The sequence below is a fragment of the Plecotus auritus genome, assembly GCF_963455305.1.
Source record: "Plecotus auritus genome assembly, chromosome: 12".
Taxonomy (NCBI): Eukaryota; Metazoa; Chordata; class Mammalia; order Chiroptera; family Vespertilionidae; genus Plecotus; species Plecotus auritus.
This window is the reverse complement of record NC_137778.1, coordinates 27096824-27118479: the sequence shown is the minus strand read 5'-3', so window position 1 is coordinate 27118479 and position 21656 is coordinate 27096824. Positions and strand designations below refer to the sequence as shown.

General features: G+C 39.9%; 1 protein-coding gene across 5 annotated transcripts; it reads left to right on the top strand.

Annotated features, from left to right (window-relative positions):
- Window positions 1–329: 329 nt before the first annotated feature.
- On the top strand, window positions 330–21001 carry LOC308237860 (dimethylaniline monooxygenase [N-oxide-forming] 2). Of its 5 annotated transcripts, XM_080649115.1 has the most exons (10): window positions 330–588; window positions 946–1083; window positions 7038–7226; window positions 10036–10198; window positions 10717–10859; window positions 13036–13235; window positions 14425–14780; window positions 15245–15317; window positions 16503–16576; window positions 19031–21001. In XM_080649115.1, exons 2-10 carry the CDS (start codon window positions 952–954, stop codon window positions 19171–19173), a joined length of 1473 nt encoding a protein of 490 aa, XP_080505241.1. In that variant the 5' UTR covers window positions 330–588; window positions 946–951; the 3' UTR covers window positions 19174–21001. The 5 variants fall into 5 exon arrangements, with proteins under 5 accessions (XP_080505241.1, XP_080505239.1, XP_080505242.1 ...); XM_080649113.1 differs by lacking the exon at window positions 19031–21001 and having other exon boundaries at window positions 16503–17320; XM_080649114.1 differs by lacking the exon at window positions 19031–21001 and having other exon boundaries at window positions 525–588; window positions 920–1083; window positions 16503–17334.
- Window positions 21002–21656: the final 655 nt, after the last annotated feature.

Below are 21656 nucleotides of genomic sequence, written 5' to 3'. Positions count from 1 at the left end.
TTGTGAGATGGATAACTAATCTATCAACTAAATGGAATTCATATAGCCATTAAAAATGCCGCCATGGATATAAAGGTACTGAGATACTGGAAAGTGAAAAATCAAATTGGAAATCATGCTTAGAGTGTGATTTCATTTTTGTTTGTGTGTGCATAGGTGTATGTATATAAATATCTGGGAAAATATAGCAAATTGTCAACAGTGGCTAAATTTATCTCTGTATGCTAGAGTTAAGGGTAATTTTAACTTCTTTTTATTTATCCATATTTGCTAATTTGCAAATGAACATGGGCTACATCCACTGCAAAAATGGTTTTTAATCTATCTGTATGATATGTAAGTGTATATATAGTGTTGGTACTATAAAGACATTTCACCACTACCCTGGACCTCAAAATATGGCTCCTTGCTTGCTTTCGTAACTAAGTCCTTGGCGTTTCCATGGCAGAATGCTGGGATGAGAAGCTCCTCCCATTTCTCACTGCCTCCTCCAACTCTTAAAACCCTTCTGACTCCACTGCCTTGGAGCACATAACGGACAAAGCAAACCATTGTGTGAGAGACAGCGCCAAAAAAGTAACAACAAAGGTAAGGGTAATGGCTGGGGGAAGAAGCTGACAAGGAAATGCTCAGCTCTAAACTCTAAGGCTCTCAACTATAGTGCACATAACTGCAGATCTGGCTCATCTCCCTAGAACTTTGTTTTTGAACCACTTGGCTTTGTTAAGTAGGTTGCTTTTAAATGTTGAACCAAGACTTTGTAAACAAGGCTTGCAATAAAGCCCATGAGACTTTGGAATTTGACTACTGAGGCATTTTATTCCATTCCAGCTGGTTATTAAATTACCACTACTATAGCATTTAAAGCCCAGCATCTGACCACACCGTAAGGCTCTCTTATCTTTTGCCCCCCTGAAAGCCACTGACTGATCAACTCTGTGACAGGAGACCATGGCAAAGAAGGTGGCAGTGATTGGAGCTGGTGTCAGTGGTCTGATCTCTCTGAAGTGCTGTGTGGATGAGGGACTCGAGCCCACCTGCTTTGAGAGGACCGAAGATATTGGAGGACTGTGGAGGTTCAAAGTATGTGAGATCTTCTTGTTTCTTGGACAGGTTGTGCTGCTATTACAGGGGGAAGCATAGCTACTGATGAGCCTTATTGAGAGATTCCCTAAGCAACTTCGATCAGATTTACTTCATGCAGCTCTACAGGAGCGGAAGAAATAGGCTAGCATCTCTCCCAGGTCATTACTATTCTGACACACACGTGGCAAAGCCAGGCGTGTGAACGATCTCTTCTTATGCCTCTGTCTTGCAGCCCATTGTTTTTGTCATTCTCAAAGCAATATGCTAGTATTAGAGAACTTACAAAACAGAAATGACAGGAGTTCTTTTCAAGACACCACTTCTATTCCAATCATTGAGCAAATACTTTTTTAGAGAGTGTGCTCTTATTACTAATGATTTTTACTTTTCTCTGACAAATAGACCTTGTTTGCTTAGCTTTACTGATGACACTCTAGTATTACAGCTGGGAAACTCTTTAACTATATTATTAAATATACTCTATTCATTCAATTCATGCTATTAGCCAAATATAAATATTGGTAATGCTAGCTGTCCTTCAGAATTTGTATAAAAATTAGAAAAATACATAGATAGAGAGCTGTAAAGAATTATAATTATTCTTCCCACAATTTTTTGAATGAGTACTAGCTTACCACCTTCTAGGTGTGAGATCTTTGGCAAGTTATTTACATCCCTGTTTCTTAGTTTTCTCAGCTGTAGAATAAAGATATTAACAGAAAAATGTAATATCTCAGTGCTATTTTAAAGATTAAGGGAGATCATTCATATCAAAAACTTATAATAGAGTACAATAAATGTAGCTACCATAACTATGTTTGTATTTTATAGACAAGCAAATAGAAACAGAGAGGGTCACATAGCTGGAGGAACTGGCATTCAAACCTGGGTCCCCATGACCCCTAAGTAGCTAAATCCCTACTTATAAACATCTCAGTTTGCACTCTTACTCAATAAGGTCAAACAAAACCTCAGCTCAGAACTGGAATGACCAGCTGAGGGTTATGTATCAGGCACATCAAAATGAGGGATTAAAATAGGTGGGAACATCCCAAACAGGAGCAAAAGGGTTGAGAGCATGAAAAGCAGACTTTCATATTGGCAGAGACCATCTCAAGTGCTCTTTCTACAAATGGTCCGATTAAAGGGATAGGGAGGACTTCCAGCAAACTGGACGTCCAGTTCAAACTGAATTTTATGCCAAAGGGGATTTTTTTTTCACATTTGGTTTCTCAAAGGGATCTGACTATAAGACATACCTGGGGGTTTCTTAAAATACTGAATTTTGAACACCAGCCCAGACTTCCTTAATCAAAATCTTCTGAGCGGGGAGGACCCTATTCTTAACAAGAGTCCCAAATATTGCACAAATGCTAAATTTTTTAAATCTGTTCAATTCAGTGATCCAAGCACAGCCAGAACTAAGGATGGAAAGATTGATACTTATTACAGAACAGGTAAATTTGCAGAGAGGACACTGGAAAATCAGCTGAATCACATTCATTTTTTATGAGCATCTGCTCATTAAAATCAATGTAGCTTTTCTTGAGCAGATGAACATTCCTGTTTTAACCAAATATGTGCTATTTTTGTCCACTCTCAGTTCACGGGGAGATCCCATTTGGGATTCTACCCCCCAGGTAGATTTTTTACCCTAAGGAAGAATGCGAAATTATAACAAATTTCTATTTAATAATAAATTTGTCATTGTTTTGTTTTATTACCTGACTAGGGATTTAATATCAAAGAGTCAATGTCCCTTACTTATCATTAATTTAGCAGCAGAAGAATGAGAGGTTTTTTTTAGTGATCTGTCAAAAAATATGACTTGGTGAACTCTAGGAAGGTGCCCCAAAATATTTCTCCTTCTCTCCTATTCTGGTAGTAGAGATAACTTCCTATCAATTAAAAACATTAGACTAAAATTTAAATTAATTATGTCTTATCCTATATAATAAAAGCCTAATATGCAAATCAACTGAACTGCAGAATGACCAGTGGAACTACTGGTTGCTATGATGCACATTGACCACCAGGAGGCAGACGCTCAATGCAGGAGCTGCCCCCAGGCCACAGGCCCCAGGCCAGCCAAGGCAGGTGCCAGAAGGGGCCCCCAATCACCCTGCCGGTCACCCCACAGATCAGCCCTGATAGCCGGCCAGGCCTAGGGACCCTACCCATGCAGGAATTTCATACACCAGGCCTCTAGTTATGTATAAAATAGTTAAGTACATAAATCCATGGGAGCTGTAATAATATCACATTTTAAACCTGGCTTACAACTATATTCAATATAGAAATATAAACAATTTTCTCTAACCAAAGAAGACAAGGAATCTTTCTGCAGAGTGAAACATACAATGGGCAAAATTTCAAAAGCCAGTGAGGCCAGTGAGGTTTTGATTATCAGGAGATGCCGGAAACCAATCATTGTCTCACTAATAGAAAGATGTGGACAAGGAACCTGGAAGGCTGGTCAATCTTGAAGCTCTGAAAGGTCAGAGCCAACCACTCCCTATCTAATGGAGACAATGGTAGCTGAAGCAACTTCCCCACCAAATAATCATGTAAATCCTTACTGATAAGATAATCTGCCTGTTACTGGAATTGCCTGCCTAAGGGCAATGGGTGTATCCCAAACCTGAATAAAAGGGATGGCAAGGCCAAAGCAAAGGGTAGTCCTCCCACTAGAGGTGGGCTTCCGCCTGGCCCCCATTTCCCAAATTAATATTTTTCTAGTCTTTTTTCATTTGTGTGCGGCCTTCTCCAGAACCCGAACCCTGAACCGGAACCCTGAACCACGCGGGACGTGAAAGGGGTTCCCACAAGGAGACTGGACTGCCAAAGGGAGGAGATACTGAAAGGGAGGCTGAGGCCTCCACACCACTCCAAGACACTCTTCCATCCAAAATCAATTTTGAAAATAGATTATTCTTTAATTTCCATAATTACACAATCCTTTTACAGTTACATACCACATTTAGTAGTGACAAGTTAAAATAAAATTTAAGAATCCGTGTCCCACCAGGTCGGTGTGGCTCAGGGGTTAAGTGTTGACCCATGAACCAAGAAGTCACACTTTGATTCCCAGTCAGAGCACATGCCCCAGTTTCATACTCCATCCTCAACAGGGGGCATGCAGGAAGCAGCCAATCGCTGATTCTCTCTTGACACTGCCGTTTCTAACTCTCTCTCCCTTTCCCTCTCCCTTCCTCTCTCTGAAATCAATAAAAACATTTTTTTAAAAAAGAATCCTTGTCCCATGCCCTGCTCAGAGGGTGCTGAATTCTTCTAAAAGGTTCTTCAGTACCCCCTAGTGGCAGCTTTGGAACATGAAGAAGATGGGTAAAGAATATATTTCTAGCACTTTTTTCAACAAGGAGAAGCACTCATCCCATACAGCATCTCATTTTTCTTCACAATATTTCTCGGAAGTAGGTATTATGATGATTTTCACATATGAAGAGGAAACTGAGATTTAGGATACAAAACTTGCCCAGAAGAACATTGGTGGTGGGAAAACAACAAAAATGAAGGTCTGTCAGATTCCTGACCCCCCTCACACCTAGTAATCTTACTGAGGTATTGAAAGATGGAAACATAATCGTCCTTCAGCCATTACCCTGCTCTGCCTCCTTTATTGTTCCCAATACCTGTGCTCACAAGGAAGCAATATACATTTCTTTTGTGCGTGCGTGTGTTTGTTTTTTTTTTATCATTTGGATATAATCTATCTTTTCCCAGCTACATATACAGCATAAGAATTAGGAGTGCCAATCCCCATGCAGTCAAAAATCCACATATAACTTTTTACTCCCCCAAAAGTTACTTTCTAATAGCCTATTGTTGACCAAAAGCTTTGCCAGTAACATAAACAGTCAATTAATACATATTTTATATATGTATGCATTATGTACTGTATTCGTATAATAAACTAAACTAGAGAAAAGCAAATGCTTTTAAGAAAATCATAAGGATTGTATGTATTTATTGAATACTGTATGTATTTATTGAAAACATTGACATATAAGTGGATGCAACCTGAAACATCACTGTTAGGTCTGATCAAATAATTGAATCGATGCCCCCCCTCCCCTGGGAACTGACCTTTAGGCCACTTCACAACAGACATTCCACTTGCTAAGACCATTATCTCTCCCCTCCGAACTTTCCCAGAATCCAGACCTGCACAGAGAATTCTCCACCCAGAGAGTCCGCCTAGAGTCCTTTAAAAACCTCTGACTCCCTGTTTGGGTGCTGGTGCCATTTGGGGGCTCAGCCCAGCTGGTATCCAGATGACCTAATAAATTCATAATTCTTTACCCCTTTTGGCCTCATGTGTTCCTCCTTTGGTGACCCTAACAATCACTTTCTGTCTTAAAATGTGACTCCCTCAAAATCCACAAACTTAGACCCACATTTAGCAAGGATCTTTACAAACTTAGACCCACATTTAGCAAGGATTCTACATACTGCTCTTAAATGACATGATCTGAGAGCAAATATAGTTTTAGCTTTGGTGACTCATTTTGAAACTAATAACCCCTGTGAAGCACAATACATATAAAGAGCAGGCTCCTTCTGCTATGTATAAAAGAGTCAATATCCCACAGTTTACTTTTTCTTAACTCTTTGAAAGTGAAGAATAGAATGAAGAAATAACGTGGAGTCATTATAGTCAAGTTGCTAAATTACCAAAATCAAGTAAGTTGAGGAATTATGAAACAATTCTATTCTTGTTTTAACTAGCCTGTTAAACTTAAACTGAAATTAAACTTTTTAAATTTCCAGTCCTGCATCAATGCCTGGTTATACATTAAACCTCTAGACAACCCTCTGCTTACCCCCTAAAGAACTAAGGAAAAAATGTTCATGTATCCAGATCACCTGACTTCCATTATCCAGAGCACTGGTCTTCTAGAACAGTGGTCGGCAAACTCATTAGTCAACAGAGCCAAATATCAACAGTACAACGATTGAAATTTCTTTTGAGAGCCAAATTTTTTAAACTTAAACTTCTTCTAACATCACTTCTTCAAAATAGACTCGCCCAGGCCATGGTATTTTGTGGAAGAGCCACACTCAAGGGGCCAAAGAGCCGCAGTTTGCCGACCACTGTTCTAGAGAATTACCATCTTGGATCAATTCAGAGGCTAAGAATGCAAGACTGATTCTTCTCAAGAATGTACATTTTACTCTAAGAACTCATAGCTTTTCTTTCTTCTTTGGAACACTCTGGGCATTACCTAGTTGTGTTTCTGATTTGCAAACTCTAAGACCCTTGAAAAATCTTTATCATGTATTTCTAGCAAAGCCTCCAGACTTCTTTTGAGTTTGTTTCACAAAATCAAGTACAACTTCTTGTACAGAAAATGTCAGAAAACTCAGGTGTGATAGTGAGTGTGCCTGTGTCAATATGTTAGGCAACTATGCTAGATGCCTTTCTTATAGGGCAGTGAGAAGTGAGCTGAAACTGATGGTTTTATTGACGCTTATTGCTTCCTCAATAACAACAGACACAATCATTGAACAGCTAATACCCCCAATTTTAGCAGCTGAGGGTACTCATTTTAATTGAATGAGTACTATGATGTTCTCTGAACAATGTTACAGAATTTATTGGTTTTTAAAGAGGTGGAAGGTGGGTATAGCCTCCCCAGGGGAAATTTCAGAAGGGGTTAGTTGTCACAATAGCTGACATTAAAAAGGTAGAGACCTGGGGTGCTAAATATGACCAAAGAAGGATGGTTCCCACTCCCAAGCCCACCAATGGCAATAGCCCCTCCAGTGAGCTACACTGAAAGGCTCCACCTGGGGCCTACCACACAGGATGATGGACATGTATACTATACCCAAAAGGGTCACATAACCCAGGGGTCAGATTTGGAAGAAGACTAGGAAACCAAGGAAATTTTTAAATGCATGATTATCACTTTTATTTGATCCTTTAGGAAAATGTGGAAGATGGCCGAGCGAGTATCTACCAATCTGTCATCACCAACACCAGCAAAGAAATGTCCTGTTTCAGTGACTTTCCAATGCCTGAAGATTTCCCAAACTTCCTGCACAATTCTAAGCTCCTGGAGTATTTCAGAATCTTTGCCAAAAAGTTTGATCTTCTAAAATATATTCAGTTCCAGGTATTATATTTTGAGGGGAATTGTTTTCTCTACATTAGTTCACATCACATTTAAATAGAGAAGTTATTCTGATAATGAAAGAGATTGTGGATAAAACAAAGTATTGCAATTATTTGCTGAAAGATGAGAGGATATAAAACCCAAAAAGAATGTCATTACTCTGATACTATAAATTGTATACATTAACAGAAGAGAAAAATCATCTGTTAAAAGTAAAGGTTTGAATGATGATGATAATGATAGGAAAACTGCATTTAAACTAATATTTGTAATCACTGAAGAATCCTATCCTCATTTCCCTTTAAAAAAAATATGGAGAAGAAACAAATAATCAACAACAAAAACACCAATATCTCACTTAACATGCTGAATTTTTATCAATAACCTACACTCTGAGAACTACTAACTGTGCTTAGGAAATAAAGTTTAAATTACATCTCTGAATACATAACTCCTAATGGAGCTTAGGGGTTTTTTTTTTAACACATTTCAGTTTCTCAGTAATTTTAGTTTTGCTCCAGGTTTGTATTATATTAATTTATAATAGTTGACTTTGGTGAAAATCTATATTTGTAAGCACTATTAAAATGTCCATGCCAGGCCAGTGTGGCTCAGTGGTTGAATGCTGACCTATGAACTAGGAGGTCACGCACGGTTCAATTCCCAGTCAAGGCACATGCCTGGATTTCAGGCTCAATCCCCAGTGTGGGGCATGCAGGAGGCAGCCAATCAATGCTTCTCTCTCATCATGGATGTTTCTCTCTCTTCCTCTCCCTTCCTCTCTGAAATCAATAAAAATTTTTTTAAAAAAAATATCCAGTTCCATCTAATGTAGTTTTTCCCAAATTTCTGGTAGATCCATCCTATAAATGACAGACCCTTTATATAAGAAGCTTTTATAGATCTTTGTCTACTTAGCTACCAATCTATTTAATAGATGTATTGCCCTTTCATAACATGTAATTTATATTCTCTTTTTGTTGTTGTTAATCCTCATCTGAGGCTATTTTTTCTTTTTTCTTTTTTTTAAATATATTTTATTGATTTTTTACAGAGAGAAAGGGAGAGGGATAGAGAGTTAGAAACATCGATGAGAGAGAAACATCGATCAGCTGCCTCCTGCACACCCCCTACTGGGGATGTGCCCGCAACCAAGGTACATGCCCCTTGACTGGAATTGAACCTGGGACCCTTCAGTCCGCAGGCCGACGCTCTATCCACTGAGCCAAACCAGCTAGGGCCTATTTTTTCATTGACTTTTTTAGAAGGAGGAGGAGAAGGAGAAGGAGGAGGAGGAGGAGAGAGAAACATCGATGTAAGAGAGACACATTCATCAGTTGCCTCCTGCACTCGCCCCAACTGGGGCTGAGGGTCAAACCTCCAACCCAGGTACATGTCCTTGACCGAGAATCAAATCTGTGACCCTTTGGTGGGTGGGCCAACACTCTAACCCCTGAGCACACCAGCCAGAACAATAGTCTCTATTCTTTTAAAGATCATGTTAGAGTTTCAAGGAAACTAGTTTTTTTGTTCACTGTGTCACCGCTGCAATTGTTTTCTGGAGGCTGGAGAGGGGTTAGGAAAATGCATTTCCGTGTTTTGGTCTCAGAGTTGGTATAAACCAGGGGTGGGCAAACTTTTTGACTCGAGGGCCACAATGGGTTCTTAAACTGGACCGGAGGGCCGGAACAAAAGCATGGATGGAGTGTTTGTGTGAACTAATATAAATTCAAAGTAAAGGAGCGGAGGGGAGAGCAAGAGAACCGGATAGAACAGCCGGATCCGGCCCGCGGGCTGTAGTTTGCCCACGGCTGGTATAAACCCTAAGATGTTAGGGCTCAACTCAAAATGTAAATGACTCTGTTGCATGTCTAATCACCTTCCGAGTGATACTGAAGATGTTGGTCCTCAAACCACATTTTGAATAGCAAGAATCCACAGGACTTTAGCTAGTATACTACTCTGGACTACAAGTCTGAAATCTTTACTCTCTGCTGAAAATGCCCAGACGTTTTATAATACTTTCATAAGCTTTATATTAATATTCCATATACATTTTTAAAATTTGAACAGTCTCCAAAATTAGCAATGCTACATTTTGAAAAATAATGCATAAGAGGCTCAAATTCTTGCAAACAAGAGGAGTATGCCTCTCCTCTAAAAGTGAGAAAAGCTTTGCTTCCATTTGACATTGTTCTTAAATACAACAGACATACAACCTTCATGTGTACTTTTAAAAACTCACAGACCTCCGGACAGTAAGCTACATTTTAAAAAATCAACGAACCACTAAATTATTTCATCCAAATGAGATCATGAACAGTATTGCTATCGTGATTTTTCCTGTTCTAAAAATATAAAATATACCATTCACAGAGTGCTGACAATATGCCAGTGGCTATGCAAATCACTTCTCATGAAACATCTTCTCTGGCACAGTGTCTGCACAGAAGTGGACACATGAAAGGTTCTTGATAAATACTATGTGATCACTTGAATGATAAGTATGGATTTTGCATCTTGCCCAGAGCTTACCAGCCATGCCTGCATCTCGCTCCAGTTCTCATTCAGTCAGCTGAGTGGGGCCTCTCGCAGAAAGCAGCATGTCCTCAGTTGGTAGCTTCCTGCCAAAGAAGAATGAGAAGGCTGAGCTTAGCAGTCTTTGCCTTAACTGGCTTGAAATGGATTCAAATGGAACCTAAATTGTATCAAACATTGCATTCTACCCATCCCCACTCCTCAGGGCACTGGACAAGGCCCCTGTATGCCAGATTAATTTTCAACGATGCCTTCTCTATGTTCGTTTAAGACAACCGTCCTCAGTGTGAAAAAATGCCCGGATTTCTCATCCTCTGGCCAATGGGAGGTTGTCACCGAGAGCAAAGGCAAGGAGCAAAGTGCCATCTTCGATGCAATTATGGTTTGCAGTGGCCATCACATCCTCCCTCGCATCCCACTGGAGTCATTTCCAGGTGAGGCCTAGGGGACTCCCAGCTTTTCAGAGCAGGTGTCTAGGTATTTTCTATGCAGTTTGGAATGATCATCTTTGTTTCTGTTGACCTCTTTGGTCTTGGTTACACAGAAATCCAGCTAACCTCCTCCAAAGTCAACATTTCAGAGAATTCATATCCACATTGCCTCCGTGTTGGAGAGGCCCATTTAGCCATGTGCCTGCTTTGGCCTTTTTCTATCCTGCCAAACAGCTGTGACTTTGTTCTGTCCTTGGAGCCTTTTCTGCAGAACCATGCCCATGGACAGAATTAGTGCAGAAAGTTCCTGGAAACTCTTTTGGTCCTGGACCATATGCTTAACCTAACATTTCTTATATGCTTTATACTTTGAGTTTATCAATTGGCCTTGCTATTATAACTCCCCTAAGAGAGGAAGAGGCAAAAGAACTTATTAACCCCAGGAAGGAAAAGTTGACAATGCAGTTTTCTTGAAATTAATTTGACATAGTTGACAGGCTTCTCTCTTTTTCCTCCTGAAGGTATAGAGAGGTTCAAAGGCCAGTATTTTCACAGCCGCCAATACAAGAACCCAGAGGGATTTGAGGGGAAGCGCATCCTGGTGGTTGGAATAGGAAACTCGGCCTCAGATATTGCCGTTGAGCTGAGCAAGAAGGCTTCTCAGGTGCAAAGCTCTCTGCTTACCTTGTACCTTGGAGGAAAGGAAAGGGGAGGGGAGGGGGCACATTGGAAAACCTGAGCCATGTAATCAAGGCTCCTTTACTCCTTACCTGGTTGGTTGCTCAGTTGCTTCATGTGGTATCAGAAAATCTGTATGTCAAGAGGCCACAGTTTACCTCCCAGCTCTGCCACTATCAGCTGTGTAACCTAGGCTGAGTCATTTCACTTCTCTGGGCTACACTTCTCTCACTTGGTAAATGGGAAGTTTTGACCAATGACTTTCAGCCTAAAGAGGCCTTGTTTCCACCCAGGGGCCTTAGTGAAAAGCTGACCTGTTCATACATGGGGCAGGGAGAGTGGGAGCATTTAGATATTTAGTGCACATTTGGATTATATTTGAAATGTAAATAATCCTCAGTTATCCAAAGATTATGAAAAGAAAGACTCAATAGTAAGACTCCCAACCAAGATCATAGATATTTAGGTGCACACTGAGCCCTTTCAACTACTGTCATCTTTGTACCTGCTCAGGAATGACACAACTGAGCTGCGAAGGTGTCAAACATTACAAGATGTAGATAATGCTGACATCGGTGATTGGGAATAACAGAAAATAAATCCCTTCCAGTAGAACAGACCTAGGCAAAGATGGGAAAATAGCTAGGGTTCCTCTCCCCAGAGCATTCCCTCCCCACAGGGCCTGGGCCCAGGAGCCCTATCACTTGTACACTAGCCTCCTCAGCCTGGCTTCTTCCGGCTACACAGGACTTACATACCTATGTCCACAACCAGCAAAACTGTCCTGTTCTGAGTCTCGTATTTTCAGGGCTTGAGATGCCAGGTAGCAAACATGATAAACAAACATGGTGTAACCCCAGATTAATGAAGGGTTTACACTGGAACCTGTCAAAGTCACCTATCCTGTCAGTGCCAAGGAAGAAGGGGAGACAGTAAGTATTGGGAAAAGACACTCAGTGAGTGCCAAGGAAGAAGGGGAGACAGTAAGTATTGGGAAAAGAACATGGAAATACTTCACAAGCTAAGAAGTTGAGGTCCTTCCCAGCAAAATTGGTCTCCAAATTCTTGTTTACTCCAGACATGTGGCACTACAGGAAACTCCTCTCCTCCAGCCTAAATTTGCAAAGTAATAATAGCTAGCAGACAACAGTTTAAGTACTTTATTTATACCACCTGATTTAATCTGCATAATAATCCCATGAGGCAGGTACTATTAATATCCCCATTTTGCAGAAAGAGAAATTGAGGCACAGAGAGGTTGAAATAATTTGCCCAAGGCGACACATCCTGAACGTGGTGGGGCTGGGGTTCAAACCTAGGGAGTCTAGATGCAGAGTCCTGAATCTGGAGTCCATGATCATAAACACTTAAGGGAACTGGTTTTCTTACACATGAATCATAGTTAACTGTTTATCTGGGACCGCTTTATACATCAGAACTCATAGAGTGGCAGGTAAATTTTTGAGAGCAATTCAAATATGCATTTGGGCAATGGGGGAGTAACAGTAAGCAAGGTAAACCACCTATCTGGAAATATGTATATATATAATTTCAAAATGAGAGAAATCTGAGTAAGCAAGGTAAAGAACATACCAGAAAGAAGACTCAGATGTGTATTTCAAGAGAATGAGAATCACGGTATACGTTCAGATTTTAACACTTGAAATACATAACTGTTCTTTTAAGTGTGCGGGGAAGCTGACACCCCTTGGTATTCCCACTCTAAGGAAATACAGATCTATGCATGTACGCCTACATAGTCATTGGGCTGACTTGGTACCTTTCCTAGGGTTATAATTACTTACCTTTACTATAAAAGAAATGTGGGCAGGTGGGAAGGTGAGAAGAGGGGAGGAGCACTGAACCACAACTGTAAATGTGGTAAAGACTTGTGGATTTTATGATTGGCATTAGCCCAAAGATTTTCTCATGTTTTCAGGAAAGTTCTCAAGACTGTTGTAGTCTTCCTCTATCAATGTGAACACCACTGGGTACTTCTATGATAAAGTTGCCACAGAGCAGTGAAAACAAAATGGTACTTCACTTGGAAGTCAATCATCCTTAAGATAAAACACTGCAGGAAATTCAGGGGCCATACATAGTAGATTCCTTCCAAAAGGGACGAAGCCCTAACATAAACTGTCTTTCTTTTTGCTTGCCAGGTGTTTCTCAGCACCAGGCAAGGTTCCTGGGTCCTCAGCCGTATCTCTGACTATGGCTATCCCTGGGACATGGTGTTCCACACCCGGTTTCGCGCCATGCTCCGAAATGTCCTGCCACGAGCAGTTCAAAAATGGATGTTGGAACGACAGATGAATCGGTGGTTCAACCATGAAAATTATGGCCTTGAGCCTCAAAACAAGTAATTTTGCTTTCTTTATGGTATACTCACTGGTAAGCAAGGTTGCTAGAGGTGCCTCTCTTCACAAAGGGCCCAATTGCTAACATGGTATAGGTCTTGGAGTTTGAATTCCAAATTTGTTCTGTATGCATTTTAAAAAGTGAGTACTTAAGACGATCAAGTAGAAATGGTATGAGCTGCTCCAAAAAAGCAAAAGTAGGTCATGAAAAGAACTTTCTATTACCCAGAGCTGTTCAATGTCAGAAAGGCTGCTTAATGAGATTGTGACCTTCCTTTCAGAGGGTTGTGGTAGGAAACATGTATCAGAGTCTCCATCCGATGATTTATGTTCTGATAACTCTGTGTATCATGGGGGTTCTTCCCATGGGCAGCTTTGAGAACATAATCACTGTCTCTTTGCAAAAAAGAAAAAATCTCTGTTCATCTCAAAGTTATACATCACTAACCTTATAAACTCAAGAAAACATTATAGATGTTTACTTTTCTTTAGTTGATAATAGGCTCTTCCCCTTAAAAAAAGACAAAACAGAAGAGCTTTAGAATCTTTCAACAAATGCCATGTGACTGCTGTACGCTGAGATCTGATATATGTAGCATGTATTGCCTTAAACCTACAAGAAAGAGAATTTAAGAAATATAAGCAGACTTTGCTTCACTGCCTATGCTATCACATATGGAGATTTCATGGATATTTGAGATTAGCAACTATCTCCAATATAATTCTATGCATTAATTTTCACACTGATTCCTTACTAATTTTTAAAACTAATGGGAATTTAATATGTTTTCCCTTTCTTACTTATGATCAGATAGAGATTAAATGGAGCAAGATAATTAAAGGTAGATAATATAAAAGAATGTTAGAAACATCAATGGGCTAATAACCACTGGAATACTCAGCGATTAACCATAGACACCTGCATTTTGTATAAGCCCTTGGGGATGCTTTCATTTTTTGAAATACCTTTCACCCCCATCACCCATATTTTTCCCCTTTGTTAAGGGAGAGATTTGTGACATGAAAATAAAGTCAGGTAGTAAATTTGGGGTCAAGCCAACTAATCAAGTTAGAAAATTTTATGGATATTTGAAAACTCTTTATTTTCAGAGCCAAACCCACAAAATATCAAGACAGTTCAATACTCCTCATTAAATGCTCCTTCTGGGTGTTTTCTTCTGTGTGTTTCAGATACCTTATGAAAGAATCTGTATTAAATGATGACCTTCCAAGTCGTATACTCTATGGAGCCATCAAGGTGAAATCAAGAGTGACAGAGCTCACAGAAACTTCTGCCATCTTTGAGGATGGGACAGTGGAAGAGGACATTGATGTCATTGTCTTTGCAACAGGATATACATTCTCTTTTCCCTTCCTAGAAGACTCACTTGTGAAAGTAGAGGATAATATGGTCTCGCTATATAAATACATGTTTCCTCCTCACCTGGAGAAGGCAACCCTTGCCTGCATTGGTCTCATCCAGCCCCTAGGTTCCATTTTCCCAACTGTCGAACTTCAAGCTCGTTGGGTGACGAGAGTTTTCAAAGGTAAGTGAGTGGCTGAGGTCTCACACCTGGTAGAGTTTGCTCAATAATGAGTTTAGACAAGAAGATTGCCAATCTTGGCTGCTCTCTTAAGATTTACATCCTAAAAAGTTAGTGGAGACATCACAAAATAACAAATACGAAGATATAATAATAAACATCTGTAATCATTCCTTTAATATATTAGAAAGATCTGTGAATTTTGGATGTAAGGGTGAGCTGCTGCAACATCTGTCACCCCACTGATTGCCAGGGTTAAATTCCGCTGATCTGGCTGGCTAGGAGGGTGTCCCCCTCCTCCCTCACTGATCTATGTGCATCCCTATGAAGCTGTGTGCTGGGTCAAAGAGGACGACTTTCCCCCAAAGGAGAGGACCGGTCTTCGGTCAAGGGTATAGGAGTAGCTGAGCTCCCCTGCTAGAACCTCCCAACAAACGCACTACTTAAAGCAGCCTTTTATATTCTAGGCTTGTGTACCTTGCCCTCAGAGAGGGCTATGATGGAAGACATTATCAAGAGGCACAAAAACAGAATTGACCTGTAAGAATGTGTTTTTAATCTTTACCTAGAGCAGTGTTTCTCAAAGCACAGTGAGTACTCTACCCACCTGTAAGAACTACCTAGCTGTTCATTAAAAATGCAAATTCTACAGCAACAGCGCAGACCAACTGAATCAGAATCTCTGGATGAGACTGGACGTTTGTATTTTTTGTGTTCTTCCTAGCTGATTCTTATATATAGTAGTTTAACAACCAACTACTTAAAGATAGAAATTTTACCAAATCAGAACATTTTCCCTTGACTGAATTTCACTTGTTTTGTATGACGCCCATATTAAATTCCATGTCTTCTCAGGCCACTCACACTCTGTGTTTAGAGAGGGAATGGTGTTAATGTAAGAAACATTCAAACCTGTGAGTTTAGTTGAGCCAAACTATTGACAATTGCCAGGAAGCAGAATCTCAACAGATTGAGATAATGCTTGGGAGAATGGCAGTTTTGTACCTTATTTTATACATTACAATCAAAAGAGGAGACAATAAAAAATGTATGTGGGTTACATGAAATCTATTGGTGATAGATTAAGGAGGTGGGAGAAAGCAAAGGGTGGATCTCTGTGATTGGATAAAAAGTAAAATGATAGACACATACATGTGTGACATGAAGGTTCAAGGATTTCTACTTTGTGATTGAAGTGGAACGAGGTTCAAGTGGGTTGAGTCCCGTTGGAAAGTTGACTTGGAGCTTTATATGACATAAAGGGGTTATCTCATGTCCAAATGCTCATTCATCTAACATTTATTGAGCATCATATGCCAGCCAGAGTGCCAGGGACTCTACTAATTTAACAAGCAAATATTAAGTGTCTCCTCTGTGCAAGACACTGGGCTAGGTGTTCATCTATGTTACCTCATCAATCTTGACAACAATCCTGACTAGTTGGTACTTTGCTTAGTAAATACCAAGTAATCATCATGATTATAAATGTTGTCACATTCCTCGAAGTCCCATGTATTTTACAGTCTATGGTCAATCTGAAATACAGGCTCTTTATTTTATAGTCTATAGTCAATCTGAAATACAGGCCTCCTGATGGGATAGACCAACACTTTCCATTTATTTGTTCACTCATTCCTTCACCCTATCAATAGCTATCGAATGCCTACTGTTCTTATATAACTTTGAACATCTTGTGAATCTGCCCTTCTCACTTTCTTCATTAAGGTTTGGAGAGAGCCAGAGCCAGATTCTGCAGACCAATTACATCGATTACTTGGATGAGCTCGCCGCAGAGATAGGTGTGAAGCCAGACCTCCTCTCTCTCCTGTTCAAAGATCCTAAACTGGCTGTGAAACTCTATTTTGGACCCTGCAACTCCTATCAGTATCGCTTGGTGGGGCCTGGACGATGGGAAGGAGCCAAGAGTGCCATCCTCTCCCAGAAACAGAGGCTGCTGAAGCCTCTAAAGACGCGTGCTCTAGAGCCGGCTTCTAACTTCCCAGTTTCCCTCCTGTTGAAAATCCTGGGGCTTCTTGCGATTGCTTTGGCCTTTTTTTTCTAACTTCAGGCTACTAATCCACCAGCTTTTGGCTTTATTATCAGTCAGTACCACTTAAAGGGAAAAAAAAGACAGAAAGAAAAAAATATTAAATATATATTCTAAAGTTTAGAGTTGAGAGGGAAAAGGTAAGAGAGGTAACTGTGGAGAATTTGCAGGATTAGGTCTATGTATGAAACCAAAATAGTGTCATGAAATGTCTTTGCCATTTCACTCTTCCCTCAAGTTATCTAGACTCTCCAAAAAGGACAATCAAATAACACGGGCTAAACTGTGTCGCCAGCCCTGATATAGGCAAGCTGTGCAGAAAACAGCAGAATTACACAGAATGAAGAGCAGGCCCCACTGTTTAAATCACTGGAAAATTTAAGTTACAGGTACATATTTAAACACCTGTTTAAACAGTCTTCCTATCCGGATTCTATTTGGTGACAAAGTTCTCAGACATTAGTTCACACTCCATTTGCTTGGTGGGGAATCACTCAAAAATACTGGAGCAAAAAATGAAAATAGACTTTAAAGCCATGGCAATACTCAGACTCTAAGAGTCTCATATCAAAAGCTAAGCATTTCTTATAATTCTTATATTTTCTTATATTTTTCTTATATGACAGAAACATTGCTGTAAAAATAAACATCCCATGATAGATATGTGCTATATACTTAGTACTTATTATAGACCAGACATTGTGCTCTGTGCACATTATGTGTATTATATCATTTAATTCTCACAACAATTCTGGGAGATGGTTGCAGCTATTATACCGATTTAGCAGATATGAAATTGAGATTCATAGCAATTGAGTGACATGCACAAGACCATACAGATGGTCTTACGATGGAGCTGGCATTAGAACCCAGATTTGCTTGACTCCAGAACTAAAGATGATAATCTTGCCCTATAATATACTTAATTACAAAAATCCCTAGTATTGATAAAGTACTGAATAGTGTATATTATTTACAATCATATATATACTTTTGGAGGACAGCACTCCTTGTAAATATGATCTGATTATATTTGGTTTATAAATCAGCTAAAACTAAGAATCATTTGAAGTAATTTTACAGTGAAAGATACCTATACAATAACATTTAAGATCATCGACATTTTGGAAAAACAATCATCAAGAAGGAAAAGTATATTTCCCAAGTAGATGAAAATCATTATGAAGACTGAGCTTTGTATTTAGTTCTAACCTTATAGATAACCTAGGCAAAAAGCTAAATCATATGTAATATTTGTCATCTGATCAAAGGAAGCATACCAGTTTGTCAGGAGAAACATTTTCTTAAAACTGAAGTCCAAAAAAGACCCAAGCAATTCAATGTCAACAGACATTGAGCAATATAATAAACATCTGGTTGTGAAACATGCACTACACACCCACTGAGCTTTGGGAGATAAACTCTGCCATAGGCCCAGACCAAGGCCTTCAAAAAGAGGTAAAAGGTCAGAGGTTAAAGGATTTAGGCAAATTTCTTTTTTTTCAAATATATTTTTATTGATATTTTACAGAGAGGAAGGGCGAGGGATAGAGAGCTAGAAACATCGATCAGCTGCCTCCTGCACACCTCCCATTGGGGATGTGCCCGCAACCAATGTACGTGCCCTTCACCGGAATCGAACCCGGGACTCTTCAGTCCGCAGGCCCACGACGCTCTATCCACTTAGCCAAACCGGTTTTGGCGGATTTAGGCAAATTTCTGCTTACTCCTTCAAAGCCTCTGCTGACATTATTCTTCACTTTGCCTGCATTTCTCTGTCAAAAGCCTAGAACAATGCACTGGCAATCTCTATCTGCTGAAACTTCTTCCTTAAAGTCCATTGAAATATCAGCATTTAAATACAAGTTTGTTTTTTCGTTGCTCCTGTCAGCAAATTCCTTTGAAAAAAAATGCAGATAGTGTATATACTTAGTTCTTGATGAAAAACTGATTACTTTACTAATTCTTAAAGATTATTTGCAAGCCATTATATTATTAATAATAATAACATATCAACACTTTCTAGCAAGAGTAGTAAATCCAGTCTACCCCCTATTTCTGTATATAAAGTGTTATTGGAGCACAGCCACAGCTATTCATTTATTATCTGTGGCGGCTTTCAAGATATAATGGCAGAGTTGAGTAGTTGCAACAGAAAAAGTATGGCACACAAAGCCTAAAATATTTACTATCTGACCCTTTGCAGAAAACGTTCGCCAATCCCTGTTTTGTGATGTGCCAAACATTGCCCTAATTTGTCATAGCCTCATTCATCATTACCAGTACACAGTAACTATGGATACCATCCTTCTTCTAGTGGAAGAGATTGAGAAACAATGGCCAGATTAATGCTGAATCAATGGAGGAAAACAGCTCTATTAGGAACAAAATGGTTATTAAATTTGTATCCTTGAAAATTTTAGAAAGAGGATGATCTCTCGAAATCTTTCCAAATATTCTGGTACCTTTTCAAAATAAACAGTAAGTAATATCTCTTATTTTTGTCTCCATACATCCTGAAACGTGAAACTATCCCAAACAAACGGTCTGGGATAGCTTGTTCCAAACTATGACCCATAAACTACCTGCATTAGAACAGCTCAGGGAGCTTACAGAAGGGCAGGTTCCTGGATTTAAATATAAGAGTAATTCAAACCAGCTGAATTGGAATTTCAGATGGAATCTCCAGTCTTGATAAGCTCCCTAGAAGATGTTTGGGCACATTAAATTTAGGAACCATTCGTTCCAGTTCTCTCCAAAAAAATAAAACTGCTTTTAGAGATTAGCCCATGACCTTTTCCATACATCAGGGCCAAATTCCTCCTGAGGTTCAGCCCTGGTGCCTCTTGCTGTGTAGTCCACGATGTTAGCTGGTTATCACCCTCTTCCCAGATCTCTCCCTGTGATGGTCCCCTTACAAACTGGTCCCCTTACTAGCCTTTCACTTTAATTTTTCTCCATATGATATTTCCTTGATAAACCCAAACATATCACATTTGTTCTTTACAGAAAAATAAAGATATTTTTCAAATAAAACTCTTGAACCATGATTTGTGACAAATTTTCAAACAAAGAACATTTTTAACACTTAGCCAGACAGAATCCAGCATTCACATTATAATGAGAATGGCAAAGGCAGATTCTTCCTGCTCACTGGTCTTTCATCCTGAAAGCTGCTGTTGCTGACCCGCACCCCCCAGTGCAGAGCTGTTGGCTGTTTCCCAGGAGGCAGATGTTTACATAGAACGTAACTGCCTTAGGAGATCACAAATCCATGAGGCACAAAATAAAATAAAATTTAAAAAGGCTCCTGGCCCTGGCCGGTGTGGCTCAGTTGGTTGAGCATCGTCTCTTGCACCAAAAGGTTGCTGGTTCAATTCCCCATCAGGCCACATGCCTGGGTTGTGGGCTTGATCCTCAGTTGGGAGCACGCAGAAGGCAGCTGGTTGATGCTTCTCTCTCTCTCTCCCTTTCTCTCCCTCTAAAAATCAATGAAAACATTTTTAAAAGGCTCCTGAGATAAGATACCACTTAGTCCAAGTCAGATGCCACAATGAGATTAAACATGCAAGGGTTTTATTGAGGAAAATGCCTTAATAATGAGGGAAAATAGAGTGCAGGCAGATGGCAATGCATGTCTGACCCTGAGTGAAGGAGAGAGGAAAGAAGCATTAAGTAGAAATACCCTAGTTGAGGCTGTGTAGTCTGGGGAAGTTGCAACAGCGTCCTCACGCCACCGAAGAAGTCCTGACTCTCCTATGAATGGTCTGCTTCAGTCCCTCTGCCACATAAATCACTGCTGGGAGGAGCTCACACGAAAAGGGGCCATAGCACCAGCACAGCAATGTACTTGAGTGCAGCAGCTCAAGCCTTGGTCAAGTAGTATCCTGTGATGAGACATCCATGAAGCACATTCTCATGGCTCCCACAGGTTCATAACATCATTTTTCTATTTTTCAATTCATTGATTTGTAGTCTTGCAATTAATTTACCTAGTTATTTACCTGCTGTGGCTGTCATTCACAGCCAACTCTAAGACCCCTCCCCCTGCAAAACAGAAATTAAGTTAGGGTGCCATCGCAGCATCTGCACATGTTCATGAATTCTCATGTTTACTTTTGCAAATATGGGAACAACTCAAATGAGACTTTGGTGACCCACCAAGCAGATTTGAAGCAAAAAAAAATTTTTAAAGAAAAAAGAAAGAACTCTTAACGGTGACTTTGAAATCTATTTTGTGCTCTCCCTTTTTTCTTTTTCTCTCTTTCCCTTTCTGTCATCATCATTCTTATATTTCTCTATTCATTTCCTTCACTTGCTAAAAGACAACCTTTAGCTATAAATTTCTAGTTTTCCCCAATGGCTCTGATTCCAAATATTCTGTCACTTTGTCTCTCTAAATAGACCCAAAATTGCCAAGGCAGATATCCACAAAAACATCAAATCAAGGAAAGCCTCCTGAAGATATGAAAATAACCTAGCAACATCTCTTGGGGGCCTACCATGTCCCAGGACTGTGCTAAATGCTTTTCATACATCAGTTGATTCATTCTTACAACAGGTTCTACTTCTAGCTTCATTTTCTGGAGAAGGAACCTGAGACGAAAGACAATGTGTGTGCCTAAACTCACACTGCTGGTAATTAGCCAGCACTGAACTTCAAGCCTGGGTCTCTGGCTTGGCAGCTTCCCTGCTGTCCCTTGAAAAGCCACAGGAAGATCTACTGCTCCAGATGGCTGGCTGCATCTGGTCCAGGCTGAATTACAGTGGTGGCCTGGGGAGGTGCTTTTTTTTTTAATCCTCACCTGAGGATATGTTTTTGTAATGATTTT

Excerpts from the sequence above, each read along its gene's own strand:
- LOC308237860 (XM_080649114.1), top strand. The coding sequence starts at position 952 with ATGGCAAAGAAGGTGGCAGTGATTGGAGCTGGTGTCAGTGGTCTGATC. Across the intron at positions 13,236-14,424 it reads GGCCTTGAGCCTCAAAACAA|ATACCTTATGAAAGAATCTG; the intron begins GTAATTTTGCTT and ends TGTGTGTTTCAG. Across the intron at positions 15,318-16,502 it reads CACAAAAACAGAATTGACCT|GTTTGGAGAGAGCCAGAGCC; the intron begins GTAAGAATGTGT and ends TTCTTCATTAAG.